The 21362-nt window shown below is 43.3% G+C and overlaps 1 protein-coding gene across 1 annotated transcript in view; it reads left to right on the top strand.

Moving 5' to 3' along the window:
* Positions 1 to 21362, top strand: part of LOC130302245 (cytochrome P450 4V2-like) — a 70752-nt gene that overhangs the window by 44373 nt on the left and 5017 nt on the right. Inside the window, exons 7-9 of the mRNA XM_056551688.1 lie at positions 12775 to 12990; positions 15395 to 15497; positions 18167 to 18301. Of these exons, the coding sequence (XP_056407663.1) occupies positions 12775 to 12990; positions 15395 to 15497; positions 18167 to 18301 (454 nt within the window). The remainder of the gene's footprint in view (positions 1 to 12774; positions 12991 to 15394; positions 15498 to 18166; positions 18302 to 21362) is intronic.

Genomic DNA, 21362 nt, shown 5'->3' with positions numbered 1-21362 from the left:
CAAAGTTAGCAAAATTGCGGTTTTCTTTTTAATTTCCCCACACAAATAGTATATTTTTTTTTGGTTGCACCATACATTTTATGGTAAAGTGAGTGATGGCATTACAACGGACAACTGGTTGCGCAAAAAACAAGCCCTCATACTAGTCTGTGGATGAAAATATAAAAGAGTTATGATTTTTTGAAGGCGAGGAGGAAAAAACTAAATGTCCTTAAGGCCCAAATGGGCTGAGTCCTTAAGGGGTTAAAAAAATCCTATTGAAAAGTCTTTATAAGCAAAAAATTGGGATGGAAAGGTTTGATAAAAAATAACAGCTTGTTTGTGTTAAAGGGGTACTCCCGTGGAAAACTTTTTTTTTTTAAATCAACTGGTGCCAGAAAGTTAAACAGATTTGTAAATTACTATTAAAAAATCTTAATCCTTCCAGTATTTTTTAGGGGCTATATACTACAGAAGAAATGCTTTTCTTTTTGGATTTCTCTGATGTCATGACCACAGTGCTCTCTGCTGACCTCTGCTGTCCATTTTTGGAACTGTCGTGAGCAGGAGAAAATCCCCATAGCAAACATATGCTGCTCTGGACAGTTTCTAAAATGGACAGCAGAGGTCAGCAGAGAGCACTGTGGTCATGACATCAGAGAAATTCAAAAAATAAAAGCATTTCCCCTGTAGTATACAGTCCATAAAATGTATTGAAGGATAAAGATTTTTTTTCATAGCAGTAATTTACAAATCTGTTTAACTTTCTGGCACCAGTTGATAAAAAAAAAAAAAAAAAAGTTTTCCACGGGAGTACCCCTTTAAGCTGCAGCTATCAAGATGCTACATCTTAGGAATGACTACTCTCCTCTCATTAACACTTACATGAAAAATGCATATTAACCCCTTAAGGACCAAGGACGTACCGGTACGTCCTTGGTCCTGCTCTTCTGATATAACGCGGGGTTACACAGTAACCCTGCGTCATATCATGGCGGGCCCGGCGTCATAGTGAAGCCGGGACCTGCCTCTAATAGCGCGCAGCGCCGATCGCGGCGCCGCACGCTATTAACCCTTTAGCCGCGCGCTCAAAGCTGAGCCGCGCGGCTAAAAGTGAAAGTGAAAGTTCCCGGCTAGCTCAGTCGGGCTGTTCGGGATAGCCGCGGCTAATCGCGGCATCCCGAACAGCTGACAGGACAGCGGGAGGGCCCCTTCCTGCCTCCTCGCATTCTGATCGCCGAATGACTGCTCAGTGCCTGAGATCCAGGCATGAGCAGTCATCCGGCAGAATCGTTGATCACTGGTTTCTTATGAGAAACCAGTGATCAACATAGAAGATCAGTGTGTGCAGTGTTATAGGTCCCTATGGGACCTATAACACTGCAAAAAAAAAGTGAAAAAAAAAAGTGAATGAAGATCATTTAACTCCTCCCCTATTAAAAGTTTGAATCACCCCCCTTTTCCAATAAAAAAAAAAACACAGTGTAAATAAAAATAAACATAAACGTATGTGGTATCACCGCATGCGGAAATGTCCGAATTATAAAAATATATCATTCATTAAATTGCTCGGTCAATGGCGTGCGCGCAAAAAAATTCCAAAGTCCAAAATAGTGCATTTTTGGTCACTTTTTATATCATTTAAAAATGAATAAAAAGTGATCAATAAGTCCTATCAATGCAAAAATTGTACCGTTAAAAACTTCAGATCACGGCACAAAAAATGAGCGCTCATACCGCCCCATACACGGAAAAATAAAAAAGTTATAGGAGTCAGAAAATGACAATTTTAAACGTATTAATTTTCCTGCATGTAGTTATGATTTTTTCCAGAAGTCCGACAAAATCAAACCTATATAAGTAGGGTATCATTTTAATCGTATGGACCTACAGAATACATATCAGGTGTCATTTTTACCGAAAAATGTACTACGTAGAAACGGAAGCCCCCAAAAGTTACAAAACAGCGTTTTTTTTTTTCAATTTTGTTGCACAATGATTTTTTTTCCCGCTTCACCATAGATTTTTGGGCAAAATGACTGATGTCATTACAAAGTAGAATTGGTGGCGCAAAAAATAAGCCATCATATGGATTTTTAGGTGTAAATTTGAAAGAGTTATGATTTTTTAAAGGCAAGGAGCAAAAAACGAAAATGCAAAAATGGAAAAACCTCCGGTCCTTAAGGGGTTAAACACATCACCATTTTTCCAAAGGTGCTATTTACATGCAATTTTAACAGATGTTGGTAATAACCCAAGTAATCTATGCATACAAAGAAACCAAAACAAATAGGGTCAGGAATTAAATTATGTGTAATAATGTAAAATGGCACAGGGAAAAAGTATTGGACACTGGAAGAAAAAGGCATGGAATGCCAAGACAGCAGCTGAAATCTATCAGTAATTAAAAGCAATCCAGCCCCTTTTCAGTGTTAAAGGAGATGTCCGGTACGGACTATTCCTAATCCATCCTGCCTGGGCTGCAAAAAAAAAGAGAAAAAAAACTTTCACTTACCTTCCTACGTTCCCCGGAGCTCCGCAACTGATTGGTCACTGATTGGTCATCCGAGCTGTCTGCTTCCTACCTCCTTTAGCCCGGGACATTGCACGGCACTTCAGCCTATGACTGGCCGCAGCGATATGATAGGCTGAAGCACTGTGTGATGTCCCGAGGTAAAGAAAGGAGGAAGCAGACAGCCCGGTTGACCAATCAGCTATTGCAGAGCTCCGGGGGAACGTAGGAAGGTAAGGGAAAATTTTGTTCTCTTTTTTTGCAGCCGGGCAGGATGGAATAGGAATAGTCCGCACTGGACATCTCCTTTAATATCAGCTAGTTCAGTTCCAAGTAATGGCCTACAAAAGGTCTCATTGTCACAGGTGTCACACAAGACACATCTCAACCTAATTGTTGCAAATCATAACAATGGTGTTGGTTACAGGTGAATTTCTAAGCTTTTGAATGGTCCAGTGAACATTATTTGTGCCACAATACAGAAGTGGAAATACAATCATTTCACCATAAATTTGCCTCGACCAGGTGCTCCTCACAAGATTTCTGAGATAAAAAGAATAATCTGAAGAGTTGTCCAAAAGCCAAGGACACTTGTGAAGTTCAAAAACACCTGGAATTTGCAGGTACTGTTGTCTCAAAGACAACAGTAAGTAATGCACTCCGCTGCCATGGCCTGTATGCACATCTACTACTCAAAACTCAATTGCTGAATAAAAAATATTTTGAAGCTCAGTGAGCGAAATTGAGAGCAACATTTAACTATTTGGATGCAGTAATACACATCATGGCATGGAAATGGCATCCTAAAACACCATACCAACAGTGATGTTTGGAGGTAGGAACATCATGGAGTTGGGCTGCTTTTCAGCAAATGATACTGGAAAACTTTGCATAAGTCGAGAAAGGATGAATGGGCAAATATACTGAGACATTCTTTATAAAAACCTGCTGCCATCTACCAGGATGATGAAGACGAAACAAGGGCAGACATTTCAGCAAGACAATGATCCCAAACACACAGCCAAGAAAACTCTCAAATTGTTTCAAAGTAAGAAAATAAAGCTGGTAGAATGGCCTAGGATTTGATCCAAACACCTGACTCAATTCATCCTATAGAAAAAACTGAAAATCATGATTCATAGAAAAGGCCCACGGAACCATGACCCCTTAACGACAATGGATGTAAATGTACGTTGTGGTGCCGTGGTACTTAACGCACCGTGACGTACATTAACTTTTTTCCCATTTTACCCCCTTAAAGTGTAAAAAAACAAATAATATATATATATATATATATATATATATATATATATATACACATATTTGGTATCGACGCATGTGTAAATGTTTGAACTATTAAAATATAATGTTATTGATCCCGTACGGTGAACGGCGTGAACGTAAAAATAAAAAAAGTGCATAATTGCTACTTTTTTGTCACATTTTATTCCCCAAAAAATCTAAAAAAATTTATAAAAGTTTTATAACCACAAATATGGTATCAATAAAAAGTACAGATCATGGTGCAAAAAATGAGCCCTCATACCGCCACTTATACGGAAACAAAGTTATAGGTCGTCAAAATGGAAGGATTTTAAACATACTAATTTGGTTAAAAAGTTAGCAATTTTTTTCAAGCGCAACAATAATAGAAAAATACGCGTGAAAACAAAACTGTTACGCCGAGCGCTCCGGGTTCCCGCTCCTCCCCGGAGCGCTCGCTTCACCTCCTCCGCTGCAGCGCCCCGGTCACGTCCTCTGACCCGGGGCGCTGCGATCCTGCTGCTAGCCGGGATGCGATTCGCGATGCGGGTAGCGCCCGCTCGCGATGCGCACCCCGGCTCCCCTACCTGACTCGCTCCCCGTCTGTTCTGTCCCGGCGCGCGCGGCCCCGCTCCCTAGGGCGCGCGCGCGCCGGGTCTCTGCGATTTAAAGGGCCACTGCGCCGCTGATTGGCGCAGTGGTTCCAATTAGGGTTATCACCTGTGCACTTCCCTATATTACCTCACTTCCCTTGCACTCCCTTGCCGGATCTTGTTGCCTTAGTGCCAGTGAAAGCGTTCCTTGTGTGTCCCTTGCCAGTGTTTCCAGACCTTCTGCCGTTGCCCCTGACTACGATCCTTGCTGCCTGCCCCGACCTTCTGCTACGTCCGACCTTGCTTCTGCCTACTCCCTTGTACCGCGCCTATCTTCAGCAGCCAGAGAGGTGAGCCGTTGCTAGTGGATACGACCTGGTCACTACCGCCGCAGCAAGACCATCCCGCTTTGCGGCGGGCTCTGGTGAAAACCAGTAGTGGCTTAGAACCGGTCCACTAGCACGGTCCACGCCAATCCCTCTCTGGCACAGAGGGTCCACTACCTGCCAGCCGGCATCGTGACAGTAGATCCGGCCATGGATCCCGCTGAAGTTCCTCTGCCAGTTGTCGCTGACCTCACCACGGTGGTCGCCCAGCAGTCACAACAGATTGCGCAACAAGGCCAACAGCTGTCTCAACTGACCGTTATGCTACAACAGTTGCTACCACAGCTTCAGCAGTCATCTCCTCCGCCAGCTCCTGCACCTCCTCCGCAGCGAGTGGCCGCTCCTGGGATACGCTTATCCTTGCCGGATAAATTTGATGGGGACTCTAAGTTTTGCCGTGGCTTCCTTTCCCAATGTTCCCTGCATCTGGAGATGATGTCGGACCTGTTTCCCACTGAAAGGTCTAAGGTGGCTTTCGTAGTCAGTCTTCTGTCCGGAAAAGCCCTGTCATGGGCCACACCGCTCTGGGACCGCAATGACCCCGTCACTGCCTCTGTACACTCCTTCTTCTCGGAAATCCGAAGTGTCTTTGAGGAACCTGCCCGAGCTTCTTCTGCTGAGACTGCCCTGTTGAACCTGGTCCAGGGTAATTCTTCCGTTGGCGAGTATGCCGTACAATTCCGTACACTTGCTTCAGAATTGTCCTGGAATAATGAGGCCCTCTGCGCGACCTTCAAAAAAGGCCTATCCAGCAACATTAAAGATGTTCTGGCCGCACGAGAAATTCCTGCTAATCTACATGAACTTATTCACCTAGCCACTCGCATTGACATGCGTTTTTCTGAAAGGCGTCAGGAACTCCGCCAAGATATGGACTCTGTTCGCACGAGGCGTTTCGTCTCCTCGGCCCCTCTCTCCTCTGGTCCCCTGCAATCTGTTCCTGTGCCTCCCGCCGTGGAGGCTATGCAGGTCGACCGGTCTCGCCTGACACCTCAAGAGAGGACACGACGCCGTATGGAGAACCTCTGCCTGTACTGTGCTAGTACCGAACACTTCCTGAGGGATTGTCCTATCCGTCCTCCCCGCCTGGAAAGACGTACGCTGACTCCGCACAAAGGTGAGACAGTCCTTGATGTCTACTCTGCTTCTCCACGTCTTACTGTGCCGGTGCGGATGTCTGCTTCTGCCTTCTCCTTCTCTACAGTGGCCTTCTTGGACTCTGGTTCTGCAGGAAATTTTATTTTGGCCTCTCTCGTCAACAGGTTCAACATCCCAGTGACCAGTCTCGCCAGACCCCTCTACATCAATTGTGTAAATAATGAAAGATTGGACTGTACCATACGTTTCCGCACGGAGCCCCTTCTTATGAGCATCGGATCTCATCATGAGAGGATTGAACTTTTGGTCCTCCCCAATTGCACCTCGGAGATTCTCCTTGGACTTCCCTGGCTTCAACTTCATTCCCCAACCCTGGATTGGTCCACTGGGGAGATCAAGAGTTGGGGGTCCTCTTGTTCCAAGAACTGTCTAAAACCGGTTCCCAGTAACCCTTGCCGTAACTCTGTGGTTCCTCCAGTAACCGGTCTCCCTAAGGCCTATATGGACTTCGCGGATGTTTTCTGCAAAAAACAAGCTGAGACTCTACCTCCTCACAGGCCTTATGATTGCCCTATCGACCTCCTCCCGGGTACTACTCCACCCCGGGGCAGAATTTATCCTCTCTCTGCCCCAGAGACTCTTGCCATGTCCGAATACGTCCAGGAGAATCTAAAAAAGGGCTTTATCCGTAAATCCTCCTCTCCTGCCGGAGCCGGATTTTTCTTTGTCTCCAAAAAAGATGGCTCCCTACGTCCTTGCATTGACTACCGCGGTCTTAATAAAATCACGGTTAAGAACCGCTACCCCTTACCCCTCATCTCTGAACTCTTTGATCGCCTCCAAGGTGCCCACATCTTCACTAAATTGGACTTAAGAGGCGCCTACAACCTCATCCGCATCAGAGAGGGGGACGAGTGGAAAACGGCTTTTAACACCAGAGATGGACACTTTGAGTATCTGGTCATGCCCTTTGGACTGTGCAATGCCCCTGCCGTCTTCCAAGACTTTGTCAATGAAATTTTTCGTGATCTATTATACTCCTGTGTTGTGGTATATCTGGACGATATCCTAATTTTTTCTGCCAATCTAGAAGAACACCGCCAGCATGTCCGTATGGTTCTTCAGAGACTTCGTGACAACCAACTCTATGCCAAAATTGAGAAATGTCTGTTTGAATGCCAATCTCTTCCTTTTCTAGGATATTTGGTCTCTGGCCAGGGACTACAGATGGATCCAGACAAACTCTCTGCCGTCTTAAATTGGCCACGCCCCTCCGGACTCCGTGCTATCCAACGCTTTTTGGGGTTCGCCAATTATTACAGGCAATTTATTCCACATTTTTCTACCATTGTGGCTCCTATCGTGGCTTTAACCAAGAAAAATGCTGATCCCAAGTCCTGGCCTCCTCAAGCAGAAGACTCCTTTAAACAACTCAAGTCTGCCTTTTCTTCGGCTCCCGTGCTCTCCAGACCTGACCCTTCCAAACCCTTCCTATTGGAGGTTGATGCCTCCTCAGTAGGAGCTGGAGCTGTTCTTCTACAAAAAAATCCTTCCGGGCATGCTGTCACTTGTGGTTTTTTCTCTAGGACCTTCTCTCCAGCGGAGAGGAACTACTCCATCGGGGATCGAGAGCTTCTAGCCATTAAATTAGCACTTGAGGAATGGAGGCATCTGCTGGAGGGATCAAGATTTCCTGTTATTATCTACACCGACCACAAGAACCTCTCCTACCTCCAGTCGGCCCAACGGCTGAATCCTCGCCAGGCCCGGTGGTCTCTGTTCTTTGCCCGATTTAATTTTGAGATTCACTTTCGTCCTGCCGATAAGAACATTAGAGCCGATGCTCTCTCTCGCTCCTCGGATGCCTCAGAAGTTGATCTCCCTCCGCAACACATCATTCCACCTGACTGCCTGATCTCCACTTCTCCTGCCTCCATCAGGCAGACTCCTCCAGGAAAGACCTTTGTTTCTCCACGCCAACGCCTCGGAATCCTCAAATGGGGTCACTCCTCCCATCTCGCAGGTCATGCGGGCATCAAGAAATCTGTGCAACTTATCTCCCGCTTCTATTGGTGGCCGACTCTGGAGACGGATGTTGGGGACTTTGTGCGAGCCTGCACTATCTGTGCCCGGGATAAGACTCCTCGCCAGAAGCCCGCTGGTTTTCTTCATCCTCTGCCTGTCCCCGAACAGCCTTGGTCTCTGATTGGTATGGATTTTATTACTGATTTACCCCCTTCCCGTGGCAACACCGTTATTTGGGTGGTCGTTGATCGATTCTCCAAAATGGCACATTTCATTCCTCTTCCTGGTCTTCCTTCTGCGCCTCAGTTGGCTAAACAATTTTTTGTACACATTTTTCGTCTTCACGGGTTGCCTACGCAGATTGTCTCGGATAGAGGGGTCCAATTCGTGTCTAAATTCTGGAGAGCTCTCTGTAAACAACTCAAGATTAAATTAAATTTTTCCTCTGCATATCATCCCCAGTCCAATGGACAAGTAGAAAGAATTAACCAGATCCTGGGTGATTATTTGCGACATTTTGTTTCCTCCCGCCAGGATGACTGGGCAGATCTCCTTCCATGGGCCGAATTCTCGTATAACTTCAGGGTCTCTGAATCTTCCTCCAAATCCCCATTTTTCGTGGTGTACGGCCGTCACCCTCTTCCCCCCCTCCCTACCCCCTTGCCCTCTGGTCTGCCCGCTGTGGATGAAATTTCTCGTGACCTTTCCATTATATGGAGAGAGACCCAAAATTCTCTCTTACAGGCTTCTTCACGCATGAAGAGGTTCGCGGATAAGAAAAGAAGAGCTCCCCCCGTTTTTTCCCCTGGAGACAAGGTATGGCTCTCCGCTAAATATGTCCGCTTCCGTGTCCCTAGCTACAAGTTGGGACCACGCTATCTTGGTCCTTTCAAAATTTTGTGTCAAATTAATCCTGTCTCTTATAAACTTCTTCTTCCTCCTTCTCTTCGTATCCCTAATGCCTTTCACGTCTCTCTTCTCAAACCACTCATCCTCAACCGTTTTTCTCCCAAATCTGTTCCTCCCACTCCTGTTTCCGGCTCCTCGGACGTCTTCTCGGTCAAGGAGATTTTGGCTGCCAAAAAGGTCAGAGGGAAAAATTTTTTTTTTAGTAGACTGGGAGGGTTGTGGTCCTGAAGAGAGATCCTGGGAACCTGAGGACAACATCCTTGACAAAAGTCTGCTCCTCAGGTTCTCAGGCTCCAAGAAGAGGGGGAGACCCAAGGGGGGGGGTACTGTTACGCCGAGCGCTCCGGGTTCCCGCTCCTCCCCGGAGCGCTCGCTTCACCTCCTCCGCTGCAGCGCCCCGGTCACGTCCTCTGACCCGGGGCGCTGCGATCCTGCTGCTAGCCGGGATGCGATTCGCGATGCGGGTAGCGCCCGCTCGCGATGCGCACCCCGGCTCCCCTACCTGACTCGCTCCCCGTCTGTTCTGTCCCGGCGCGCGCGGCCCCGCTCCCTAGGGCGCGCGCGCGCCGGGTCTCTGCGATTTAAAGGGCCACTGCGCCGCTGATTGGCGCAGTGGTTCCAATTAGGGTTATCACCTGTGCACTTCCCTATATTACCTCACTTCCCTTGCACTCCCTTGCCGGATCTTGTTGCCTTAGTGCCAGTGAAAGCGTTCCTTGTGTGTCCCTTGCCAGTGTTTCCAGACCTTCTGCCGTTGCCCCTGACTACGATCCTTGCTGCCTGCCCCGACCTTCTGCTACGTCCGACCTTGCTTCTGCCTACTCCCTTGTACCGCGCCTATCTTCAGCAGCCAGAGAGGTGAGCCGTTGCTAGTGGATACGACCTGGTCACTACCGCCGCAGCAAGACCATCCCGCTTTGCGGCGGGCTCTGGTGAAAACCAGTAGTGGCTTAGAACCGGTCCACTAGCACGGTCCACGCCAATCCCTCTCTGGCACAGAGGGTCCACTACCTGCCAGCCGGCATCGTGACAAAAACTTTCCAAAATTTGCAAAATTGCGGTTTTCTTTTTAATTTCCCCATACAAATAGTATTTTTATGGTTGCGCCATACATTTTATGGTAAAGTGAGTGATTTCAATAAGCAGGACAACTGGTCATGCAAAAAACAAGCCCTCATACTAGTCTGTGGATGAAAATATAAAAGAATTACGATTTTTAGAAGACGAAGAGGAAAAACGAAAATGCTAAATTATAATTGGTCTTTTAGGTCAAAATGGGCTTGGTCCTTAAAGGGTTAAAGACTATTTGTTTGGAAGAATTGGCCAAAATCACACCAGAGCAATTCATGTGACTAGTTTCTCCATACAAGAGGAATCTTCAATCTGTCATTACCAACAAATGATTGTGTACAAAGTATTAAATAAATATCAGAAAGTATGTTCAATACTTTTTCCCTATTTATTTCACATTATAACACATAATTTAATTTCTGAGCTGATTTGTTTTGGTTTCATGTCAATAGCACTTTTGGAAATATATTTAGTGAGAAAAATGGTGATGTGCTTGATAAATGTCGCCCACTGAGTTTTGGGGCTATGAGTTGTTATTTTTTTTCTGTCACCCTGATTTTTTTGATTCAATCACCCAAACTACTTATAAATTCACTTTTACTTACAATAAACAAGTTTATTGCCTACTTCAACCATGGCAACCATATGAGGCCTCTCAATGATTTACATAATTATCCTGTTATAGTTCTGACTAATATGCCTTTATATCCATAGAAAAATATCCTCTAAAAGACCAGCAATTTAATGTGCCTCTCTAGCCTACATTGTAAACAGAAATATATAGAGTAAATGACAGTGGACAGGGTGTTACATAGAAACAGGATACCTAAATATAATGCACTTTCATTACTAATATACAAGAAGCAGGAATTTTGTAATTAATGTAATTATTTGAATGGACGCCAATTATATCTATTATTCAGTATATGATAAAAAAAAAGTTCAGCAAAATGTATGGTTTACTTCCTTCCTTTTTTCCAAATACAAAAGAAAAGTACAGAATATTGATGTAATTATGTACAACGTGTAAATGATAACTGTGATTAGATGTGGAAAGTACAACAAGGTTAATGTTTAAAGAATAATCCTGTCTAATCTTCAGAAAGAAAGCTGCAACCCCTTCACAGTAGCATCCAGTCACCCACTCTATGCCAAGGCATCGCAGCGGGGCTCTTTGTCCACAACCTGCGGCTCTCTAGCTGTTGCTAATCTACAAATGGGAGTTGTAGGTTTACAAGAGCTATCAAGCCACAGTTTGGGAAACACAGCTCTATTCGAATGTATGCGACATTCTGCATTTCTCATTCATGGTTGGGAGCACATCTGTACAGAGAATGACAGCGAAGTGGATGCAGCACTTCTTGTTAATGTTGTAGAGATAGTGGCAAAAAATAAACCTGTCTGCCAGGTACAGTGCGGTTGGTATTGGGGTGCTGGGGAGGGGGGCGGTGCTATCACACATTGGTGACAGCCCAAAAGAAAGGTGACATCGCCAAGTGAGAATTCATTATCCCCCAATAGTGTAATTCCATCCGACATCTAGCTTGCCGGCCAGAGGTGTAAACAAGTCATAAAGAGCTAGAAACACAATCTTCCTATGCAATGTACTTAGAAAGATTGTGTAATTTGTGACAAGTAAGCAGAGACCTCTCAGGGATCCATGGCAGTGGCATTTAAATCCACAATCGTCAAGTTCTGATGCATGTTCCTATGCAATATGCATAGGAAAAACTTGTAAACCATCATCACCAGTCTTCTTCTAACGTCTTGCTGGTTTGCCACAGTCATCATCCTACAATGGGACACTACTTTTTCATGCTATCAGTTCAAACATTTCTCCTTGAGAAGAGTGTTATAAGAAGTATAGTCAAAGAAGCTCTTTTTTGAAGGTAGTTCCGTTAAGAAGCCTTAGAACATGACAAGTCAAAAACTCCAGAAAGGAGAAGTTGCCCATCTGTGGACGGTTATTTCAAGGTTAATGGCCCTAAGCATTACAGAGCAGGATGATGGTTGGCTACAGAGAGAGCTCTTGTGATGGGATCAATGATGGCCTATGAGTCTCCACACATCTTTATAATGCTCTTGTCATGGAGAAACATTATCCCACCATGCTTTGTACTAATGAAGACAACAACCCCAAAACAGCTGTCTACAGATGGGCAACTTCTTCTTCTGGGGAGTTTTTGGTTTGGCTTACTTAATCTATAGTTATGTTCTAAGGGAAAGTTATGTCTAAAAGGTGGTGTCAAAAAGCTGCTTTGCATATTATTATTATTTTTTTTTAAATAACATTGTTTTCATGTCTGATTATATTGAAATATATGAAAGCAAATTGGGATGGTAAGTGATCAACTAAAAGCAATGGTATTTTCAATTAATATTCTACAATAATAAACAATAGATTCTACAAAATTTTGGATAGTAAATTTATACGTTTTAAATTAGCAGTTGCGCATTTTTAGATAATGCTATGCAGACAACAAATTGTATATTAAAGGGGTATTCCAGGTACAACCTTTTTTTATATATATCAACTGGCTCCGGAAAGTTAAACAGATTTGTAAATTACTTCTATTAAAAAATCTTAATCCTTCCAATAGTTATTAGCTTCTGAAGTTTTCTGTCTAACTGCTCAATGATGATGTCACGTCCCGGGAGCTGTGCATGATGGGAGAATATCCCCATAGGACGTGAGTCATCAGAGAGCAGTTAGACAGAAAACAACAATTGGAACTATTGGAAGGATTAAGAATTTTTTATAAAAGTAATTTATAAATCTGTTTAACTTTCCGGAGCCAGTTGATATATAAAAAAAGGTTTTGGCCTGGAATACCCCTTAAATGTTTTTGTAGTAAAATTCAATAAAAAGGCTTTTAAATGCAATAAATGTGCTGAGTATTAAAGACCCATTTTCAAATATATCTTTTCAATAAATAAGGTAATTCAAGAAAGGGCCAATGAGCTGAAGACACAAGATTCTGAGGGACAAAACTTAACCAGTGAACTAGACTCCATGAAAAGAAAGAAGCGAGTTGAAAAGAAAAGAAAGAAGCGAAGTGCTTTCCTAGATATGCTTCTGAATACAACAGATGACTCAGGGAATGCGTTAAGTTACCAGGACATTCGGGAAGAAGTTGATACATTTATGTTTGAGGTATTATTGGTAACAATTTAATGAGCAACTTCACAGTGTTTTAGCCTTTCCCACCTAGAATAAAAACTCTCATAAATCTTTTCATAGAATTCTATATTTTTCTCCTGGATATGTGCACATAAATTGAAAACTGGGTGTTACTATTTCCTTTATTGAAAGGTTGTACCACTACACTCTTCTATCCAATCAATTTTGGAAAAGACAGACATAGAGATAAACTGATCAATTGGCATGAATATGAAGTGGTCTAAATTTTACAACAAATGAATTGGTTTGAATCTAAACCTTTTGTGATTCATTATGGATTTGTTTTGTTCCTGCTCCTGTACACTGAGTGGCATAGAAGTAAGCAGAGTTGCTGTATGCATCACAGCCACTCAGTGTTATGTACAGGAACAGAGACTTCTACCTTTGACAGGATTTTCCGCTCCTGTTCATACTTTGCATTAGGACAATAGAGGCACTATTGAATCAGAATCAAATCTGACATTCAGATTTGCCGAATTGGACCCCAAACAATCCTTTGTAGATCTGCTCACATCTAGCCCACCTTACTAACAAAAAGAAGGGTAATGAAACTGTATCTTTCCATTTTTAGGAAGTGTAGAAAAGGAATGACACAATGCAATATTCTAAGAAAAGATGCTCCATCATTGTTATTTCATACCTTACATTAGTACAGCTGAAAGGTCCCCTCTAAGCTATATAACTACCATGAGGGAGATTTATCAAGGGATTTAAAGCTCTTTTTTGCTTACAAAAGTCGCACAAAAAGACGCATGTGCGACTAAGCTATTTTTAACACCAGGGTGCCTCCAGCTTTTTCTACACTACCCCCCCCCCCTCATGGACATTGTAGTTTAGAAATGGGGTGTCTCCAGTTTAGAAATGGGGTGCCTCCAGCTGACCCATGTTTTTTTTTTAAATAATAAAATGGTTATCAAGGGCTTGTGGGGGAGTGTTTTTTGGAATAAAAGTTTTTTAAACATGTTGTGTTTTTTATTTTTATTTATTTACAGGCTTAGTAGTGGAAGCTGTCTTATAGATGGAATCCGTTACTAAGCCTGGGCTTAGCGTTAGCCCCCAAAACAACTAGCGCTAACCCCCAATTATTACTCTGGAACCCACTGCCACAGGGGTGCTAAGAAGAGCCTGTACCAACAGGCCCAGAGGGTAAAAAATGGTGCTCCTGGGCCTAGGTGGTAACAGGCTGGTGTTATTTAGGCTCGGGAGGGCCAGTACCAATGGTCCTTGCCCACCCAGGTAACATCAGGCTGTTGTTGCTTGGTTGGTATCTGGCTGAAAATGAAAATAGGGGGAACCTCACGCTTAAAAATATATATATATATATTTCCAGAAAACGTGTGTGGTTCCCCCATATTTTCATTCTCAGCCAGAAACCAACCAAGCAGCAACAGACTGACGTTACCAGGGTGGGCAAGGACCATTGTTACTGGTCTTTCTCAGCCTAAATAACGCCAGCCTGTTACCACCTAGGCCCAGGAGTGCCAATTTTGATGCTCTGGGCCTATTGGTACCGACTCTTCCAGGCACCCCTGTGGCGGTGGGTACTGGGGTATAAATTGGGGATAGCACTAGTTGTTTTTGAGGCTAACACTAAGCTAAACACTATCACCCTGCTTAGTAATGAATTTGGTCTATAAGACGGCTTCCATTACTAAGAAAGTAAAGTAAATTTAATTTAAAAAAACAACAAGTTTAAAAAAAATCCAAAAAAACTCCCCCTACAAGCCCTCTTTAAGCATTTCATTAATAAAAAAAAACACTGGTCATCTACATAGTCTACTGAAGACAAAGAAGTCCTCTGCATACACGGATCTGAAATAAGAAAACAAACAAACAAACAATAAATAGTTTAGTACATTTTGGCGGAAAAAAAAGTTGTAAAAACTTTTAATAAACACAGAGGAGATGAGGTGGTGTTTCCCAGTGGTGTTCTGAAGTTATTTATTGGTTTTTGCTTATGTGTACTATAAAAATTTGCATTCTAAAGTAATTTATTGGTTTTTGCTTATGTAAGCCAAATGTATCAACCCCCTGTGATAGTATGATAAATATGTCATACATAAGCAAAACAAAAACAAAAAAAAATGACTATAGAACTCGCTTACCAAAGCAAACAATGATAAATGTCCCCGTATATGTTACAGCATTTCCACTCCATTTCCCAATGTCAAGTGATCCCTCTTTCAAAACCATAACCAACAATTCCTGCATCTTGATCAGAGTATGGATACCTTACGCAGTTTGCCATGATCCTTATCATTTGTTTCATGGCCTTGTTGTATTTACAAAAAATCATATACAGCTATTACGGAAAGTCCTGTTATATCACCAATGCTCTTTAATAAAATGATGACATGCATTTCTATGCTTTTCACAGGGCCATGACACAACGGCTGCTGCTCTGAATTGGTCTTTATATTTGCTGGGATCTCACCCAGAGGCACAGCTACAAGTCCATAAAGAGTTAGATGAAATATTTGGTAAGTTTTTATGCCATTTGTTTATCCTTCTTTCTGGTCTTCATACACTTATTCTTATTGTACATCATAAATGAATAGAAAAAGTTTAAATTTGGTTATTTTAAACTATATCAATTCTTAACTATACTATACCTGCAAGTAATATCTTTTATTCCTGCAATTTTTTTTTTTTTTTTTTTTTTAAGAAAAGAAAAATGTTAATTCTATAGATTCAGCATTATAAAAGATCAGATCTGTGCGACTATCAAGGGAGCTCATTTAGAGGGGTTGATGATAAAGATTAATACTGACAGTAGCAGGGGCGGACTAACACCACTCAGGGCCACAAACCAAATAAAGCAAGGGCCCCCAGCAAGACTCCACCCCTGGCCCCACCTCTGCCCCACACATATTCCCACCCAGTATGTATATGAATACATTTCTATGCCATAGAAAGGAAGCTTGAAGCTATGGTGTACTTTGAGGGATGACAATGTCAATCACCTTAACTACACCAAGTAGGTTGCCTAAGCTGGAGTCCCAGATGGTCCCATAAATGCTTGATTTGGCAATTGGACAGGCCAAGGATGCATTGCAATCTAACAGGGATATTCTGGGGAAACCCTTGCATGGGTAGACATTATCCTGCTGAAAAATGCCAGTGTAAAGCACTGTTATGAGAGGCAACACATACATCAGGATGTCAGGATGTCCAGCCATTGTATGTGATGGCTCCCCAGATCACCACACCAGCAATTGGAGCAGTTTGTCATGACACAGCAAAGGCAGGATTGAAGCCTATATACTGGAACCCGACTGTTGTTGGATCCCAAACAGAACCTAGATCAGTCACTAACAAGGAACAATATGGCTCTAGTCTGTATCAATCCAGTTTTCTTGTTCTCTAAACATCTGAAAATAAATTAAGGCAACTGTGACTGGCTTGAATGGCAGTACACGTAATTGACACCAAATTTACATCTACTTAGGGAAATAGTCCAGGCAGTGACAGGGGTGTGTAATGAAGGTGCCCCCTATGTCTGGATGGTAGGAGCTGCACAGGCTTATCGAAGGGTCATACATTCCTCTCTACTGGTGGTCTCTCTGGAGCCTGTTCGCTGTATAATTCATTGAAACCGCCATTCTGCTTTTTTAAGTCCAGTAATGCACCACCTGTCAAAGGTCTATTAACTATGCAAAATGTCTTTGAGTGTTTTGAAGAGGCATGTATAGCAGTCAATGATCTCTCAGCAAAAGGTACACAACCTAAAAGCTGCCTCTGGGAACCTTTAAGGGCAATGTGGGAATCACTTTTACGCCCTCCTGTGGCAAGATCCAGTGTCTAATCAGACAACACCTGTAATCATTTATATAGCTGACATAACTGGATGCTGAGCTTTGCAGGAACTGGCCCACCAGCTAATGTTTATGAGATGACTGATCATTTGTTCTCAGGGGAGATAAGTCAGTACTAAATTTGTCTGGCATTAGTTTACCCCTTCCCTCTCCTCATTCAGAAAACATGCATGCTTACCTAAGTAAAGATACTGGCTGACAGCTGTCCAAAGTATACGGTCAGCTTTAGGGCTCGTTGACACAAGCGGATTTCTTTGTGGGTTTCCTGCTGAATGTTTGAAAGGGGGTGGCTCTCCATGGTTATCCACAGCAGATTTTTGACTGTAGAATTTCCGCTGCGGAAAATCCGCCACAGACCCAATTGACTTCAATGGGGCTTGTGGTGGATTTTCTGCATCAGAAATTCTACAGCCGAAAATCTCCTGTGGACATCCACGGAGAACCCGCCCACTTTCAAACATGCAGCAGGAATGAGCCCTTACACTGTAAGGTTTCAGATATCAGATTGTCCGATGGCTGATCATGCCATTCACCATTTTCATCCCATACAGGTTGAGATGGACCACATTGGTAAACAGGCAATTATCTGCTGTGAGCCTTCCCAAAGAATTGTTCATGTATAATTTTCCAACAATGGTAAAAATTGCACATTTCTGCTGATTTTGTTATCTTATGTATAGGCAGACACTTTAGGATTAACCAAAAATAAAAATAAAAGTCTATTATATAGCAGTACCACTACTATCCATGAACAAAGTAAGTTACAGCAGCTTAGCCTCACTCAATTGCCAAGAAAATACAAAATCAGACACAGGCTGTATAAAAAAGTAGTAATAAAAAATATCAGATTCTTTCTACTAATCTGTCGCCAACTCCTTTAAATTTTAAGATTAGTATGGGGTTAAATTCATTCAAGTGATGCCAGGAAGGAGTATTTTTTTTCTGTAAGACAAAACCTATGAAAATGATCTATTCAGTTAAAAATTGCACTTATTTGTAAAATATTGCTTGTTAGTATGTGATAAAAAAAAATAGCCTGTGTACACTGGGGAAGATTTATCAAAACCTGTCCATAGGAAAAGCTGACCAGTTGTCCTTAGCAACCAATAAGATCGCGTCTTTGATTTTTGAAAAGGCCTCAGAAAAATGAAAGAAACGCTCTGATTGGTTGCTATGGGCAACTCAGTAACTTTTCCTCTGGACAGGTTTTGATAAATCTCCCCAATATTCAAAAATAGTTTACACAGAATAAAATGTATTATTATTTATATGTTAATTTATAGTAAAACTTTTAAAAATGTTTTCTTAAAGTTAACTTCTACTTTATATTTTAGGGGGATCTGCTCGGCCTGTCACAATGGAGGATGTTAAGAATCTACGATATCTTGAAGCAGTGATCAAGGAGGCCTTGAGATTGTTTCCTTCAGTTCCTTTCTATGCCCGCACCATTTGTGAAGACTGCACTATCAGTATGAGTCTTTAAGGGGTATTCTGATTAGGGAATAAGTGTCTGCCTAAAGCCAGTGGGACGGGTAGGCTGGGCAGGTGGCACATTCCTCCTAAGGGGGTCCCCTTTAAATATCTAAGGCCTCATCCACCAGTTGTGCAATGATCAGGTCCCCAGATTAAAGGGGGCCCACTTACGGATCTGGAATAATTGTCCCTGATCCCTGGCTGAGTATCTTAAAGATGCAAACAGTGTTGCAAAGCAGATTGCTGGGAACATTTTGGAGAAGGCAGTGTTATTGTACCAGGCTGCCTGCACTGAGACCTAAGAGAGGATATAATATAAGACTGGAGCACAGAGGGGGCCTTTTACTATATGGGGGCTCAGAGGGGGCATAATACTAAATGGGGATGCAGAGGGGCCCTAATACTATATTGGGACACAAAGGAACCAAATGCTATATGGGGACACAGAGGTACCTAAAACTTTATGGTGGCACAAAGGAAGCCTAATACTAAATGTACAAGAAGAACATCCCGCATCCAGGTTGAAGTCAAAAGCAGGGTATTTCTTTATTGGAGAACTTGCATATACACAATAAAATGGGGATTTTCTCCTGCTCTGGACACTTCCTGATATGGGCATTAGGTGTCAGCAGAGTGCACTGTGGACAAGACAAAAAAGAAATTAAAAAATAAAAGAATTTCCTCTGTAGCATACAGCTGCTAAAAAGTACTAGAAGGGTAAAGATTTTTTAATAGAAGTGATTTACAAATCTGTTTAACTTTCTGGCACCAGTTGATTTAAAAAAAATTGCTTTGGAGACGGGGCTGTGTGCCGGCATGACTGTGACGCACGGCTCCGCCTCCAAAACTATGGTTGTACATAATAATAACCATAAGTGTTTGAAACTAGCTATTCTGGAAAGCATCCCTTTAGAACACAATGATCGCTTCCAAAAGCTAGTGAACAGGGAATCCTTTTGGATTTACTCTCTTAACTCTTTGTGACCAAGGGGATTAAATGAGACAATAGACAAAACAATCCAATAACAGGTTCGGAGCATTGTTCATCTATTTATTACTATTTAACTACTAATAACCAAGTGTTTTTATTTTATATTATATTGTATTATATGGAAAGACGTCATTTTATGCAAATCAATTATGAGGTCATTTCCGGTGTCACTGGCATGACCAAATGAGCATATATTTTCTGTTTTTAGTCATATTGAGCATGTCTGAGGAAAAGGACGGAGCATCCTTGAAACGCGTTACATGTATTAAAAAAAAGTATTTTACCTACCTGGCTTGTGGACAGTGCTGAGAAGTATCCCTCTTCTGTTTACACCTGACCGGTGTGAAAATTTGCCTCTTCTATATCCATTTTTTGTCACTCCAGATGCTCCTGCTCCTCCTACTTCCAGTCAGTCATTCAGCCAGCAATGAATTGGCGAGGCCATGTTCAAAAGACAACAGTATGTGCCCACTCATCCAACGGCACAGAAGCTGAATGTGCTCCTGTCCAATTTGCTGGTGTTGCAGTCCCTCCCTTTTCAAGTGATAGACTCTGCACCTTTCAGAGAACTGATGGCTTGTGCCGAGCCAAGGTGGAGAGTCCCAAGCAGTCATTTCTTTGCGAAGAAGGCAGTACCAGCCCTGCACAATTTTGTGGAAGAGAAGATGGGCAAGTCCTTGAGCCTGTCAGAGTGTACCAAAGTGCACGGCAGTGCCAACGTTTAGGTTTCAGGGAATGGGCGGTTTTTCTAGCCATCTGACAGGAGAGGAGGAGCAGGAGCAGCCAGAGGAGCTCAAGGGTTGTGAGGAAGGGTAGACAGAGGGCACAGACACACCGTGGCAGTATGCAGTGGAGATGGAGGCAGGGAGTCCCTCCGAGTCACTTGCACAAATGGCACGATGCATGCTCACTTGCTTGCGTAGTGACCACCGAATTGTACATATATTTTATCCTAAGCATATTATTAAAAGTTAAGTTTTACGTAATGCATATCCTTAATACTTACTTTTGCCCACTAACACTTTTACAAAAGAGACCGTTTTCTTCTGCCTGCCTGCCTCAACTACTATTCTGATCCTGCCACCCGCCCGATGCCACACATTTGATGCCAAGTTCTCCTTTTTTTCACCCACCTTTGTCACCAGGTATTGGTATTGCCACCCATCACACCACTCTGTCACTGGGTCACTTTCAGGACTCCTGATGCTTCTGCTGCCACCCTCAGGCCACCCTCATTCTGCCACCATATGTTCTCCTCATGCTGATGCCACCTCCAGGCTGTCTTATTCTGCCCCCATATGTTCTTCTCGGGCTGATGCCACCTCCAGGCTGTCTCATTCTGCCACCATATATTCTCCTCATGCTGATGCCATCTCCAGGCTGTCTCATTCTGCCACCATATGTTCTCCTCGTGCTGATGCCACCTCCATGCTTTCTCTTTCTGCCACCATATGTTCTCTTCATGCTGATGCCAGATCCAGGCTGTCTCATTCTTCCACCATATGTTCTCCTCATGCTAATGCCACCTCCACGTTGTGTCATTCAGCCACGATGTGTTCTCCTCATGCTGCCGCCAACTCCAGGCTGTGTCATTCAGCCACTTTATGGTCTCCTCATGCTGCAACCAACTCCAGGCTGTGTCATTAGGCCACTACATGTTCTCCTCATGCTGCCGCCAACTCCAGGCTGTGTCATTAAGCCCACTATATGGTCTCCTCATGCTTCCGCCACCTCCAGGCTGTGTTATTAGGCCGCTATATGTTCTCCTAATGCTGCCGCCAACTCCAGGCTATGTCATTCAGCCACTATATGTTCTCCTCATGTTGCCGCCACCTCCACGCTGTGTCATTCAGCCACTATATGGTCTCCTCATGCTTCCGCCACCTCCACACTGTGTCATTCAGCCACTATATGTCTCCTTATGCTGCCACCACCTCCACACTGTGTCATTCAGCCACTATGTGTTCTCCTCATGTTGCTGCCACCTCCACGCTGTGTCATTCAGCCACTATATGGTTTCCTCTTGCCACCTCCATGCTGTGTCATTCAGCCACTATATGGTCTCC

This window comes from Hyla sarda, chromosome 1 (genome assembly GCF_029499605.1).
Source record: "Hyla sarda isolate aHylSar1 chromosome 1, aHylSar1.hap1, whole genome shotgun sequence".
Taxonomy (NCBI): domain Eukaryota; kingdom Metazoa; phylum Chordata; class Amphibia; order Anura; family Hylidae; genus Hyla; species Hyla sarda.
Note: the sequence above shows the minus strand (reverse complement) of the source record. Positions and strands in the feature narration are given on the sequence as shown.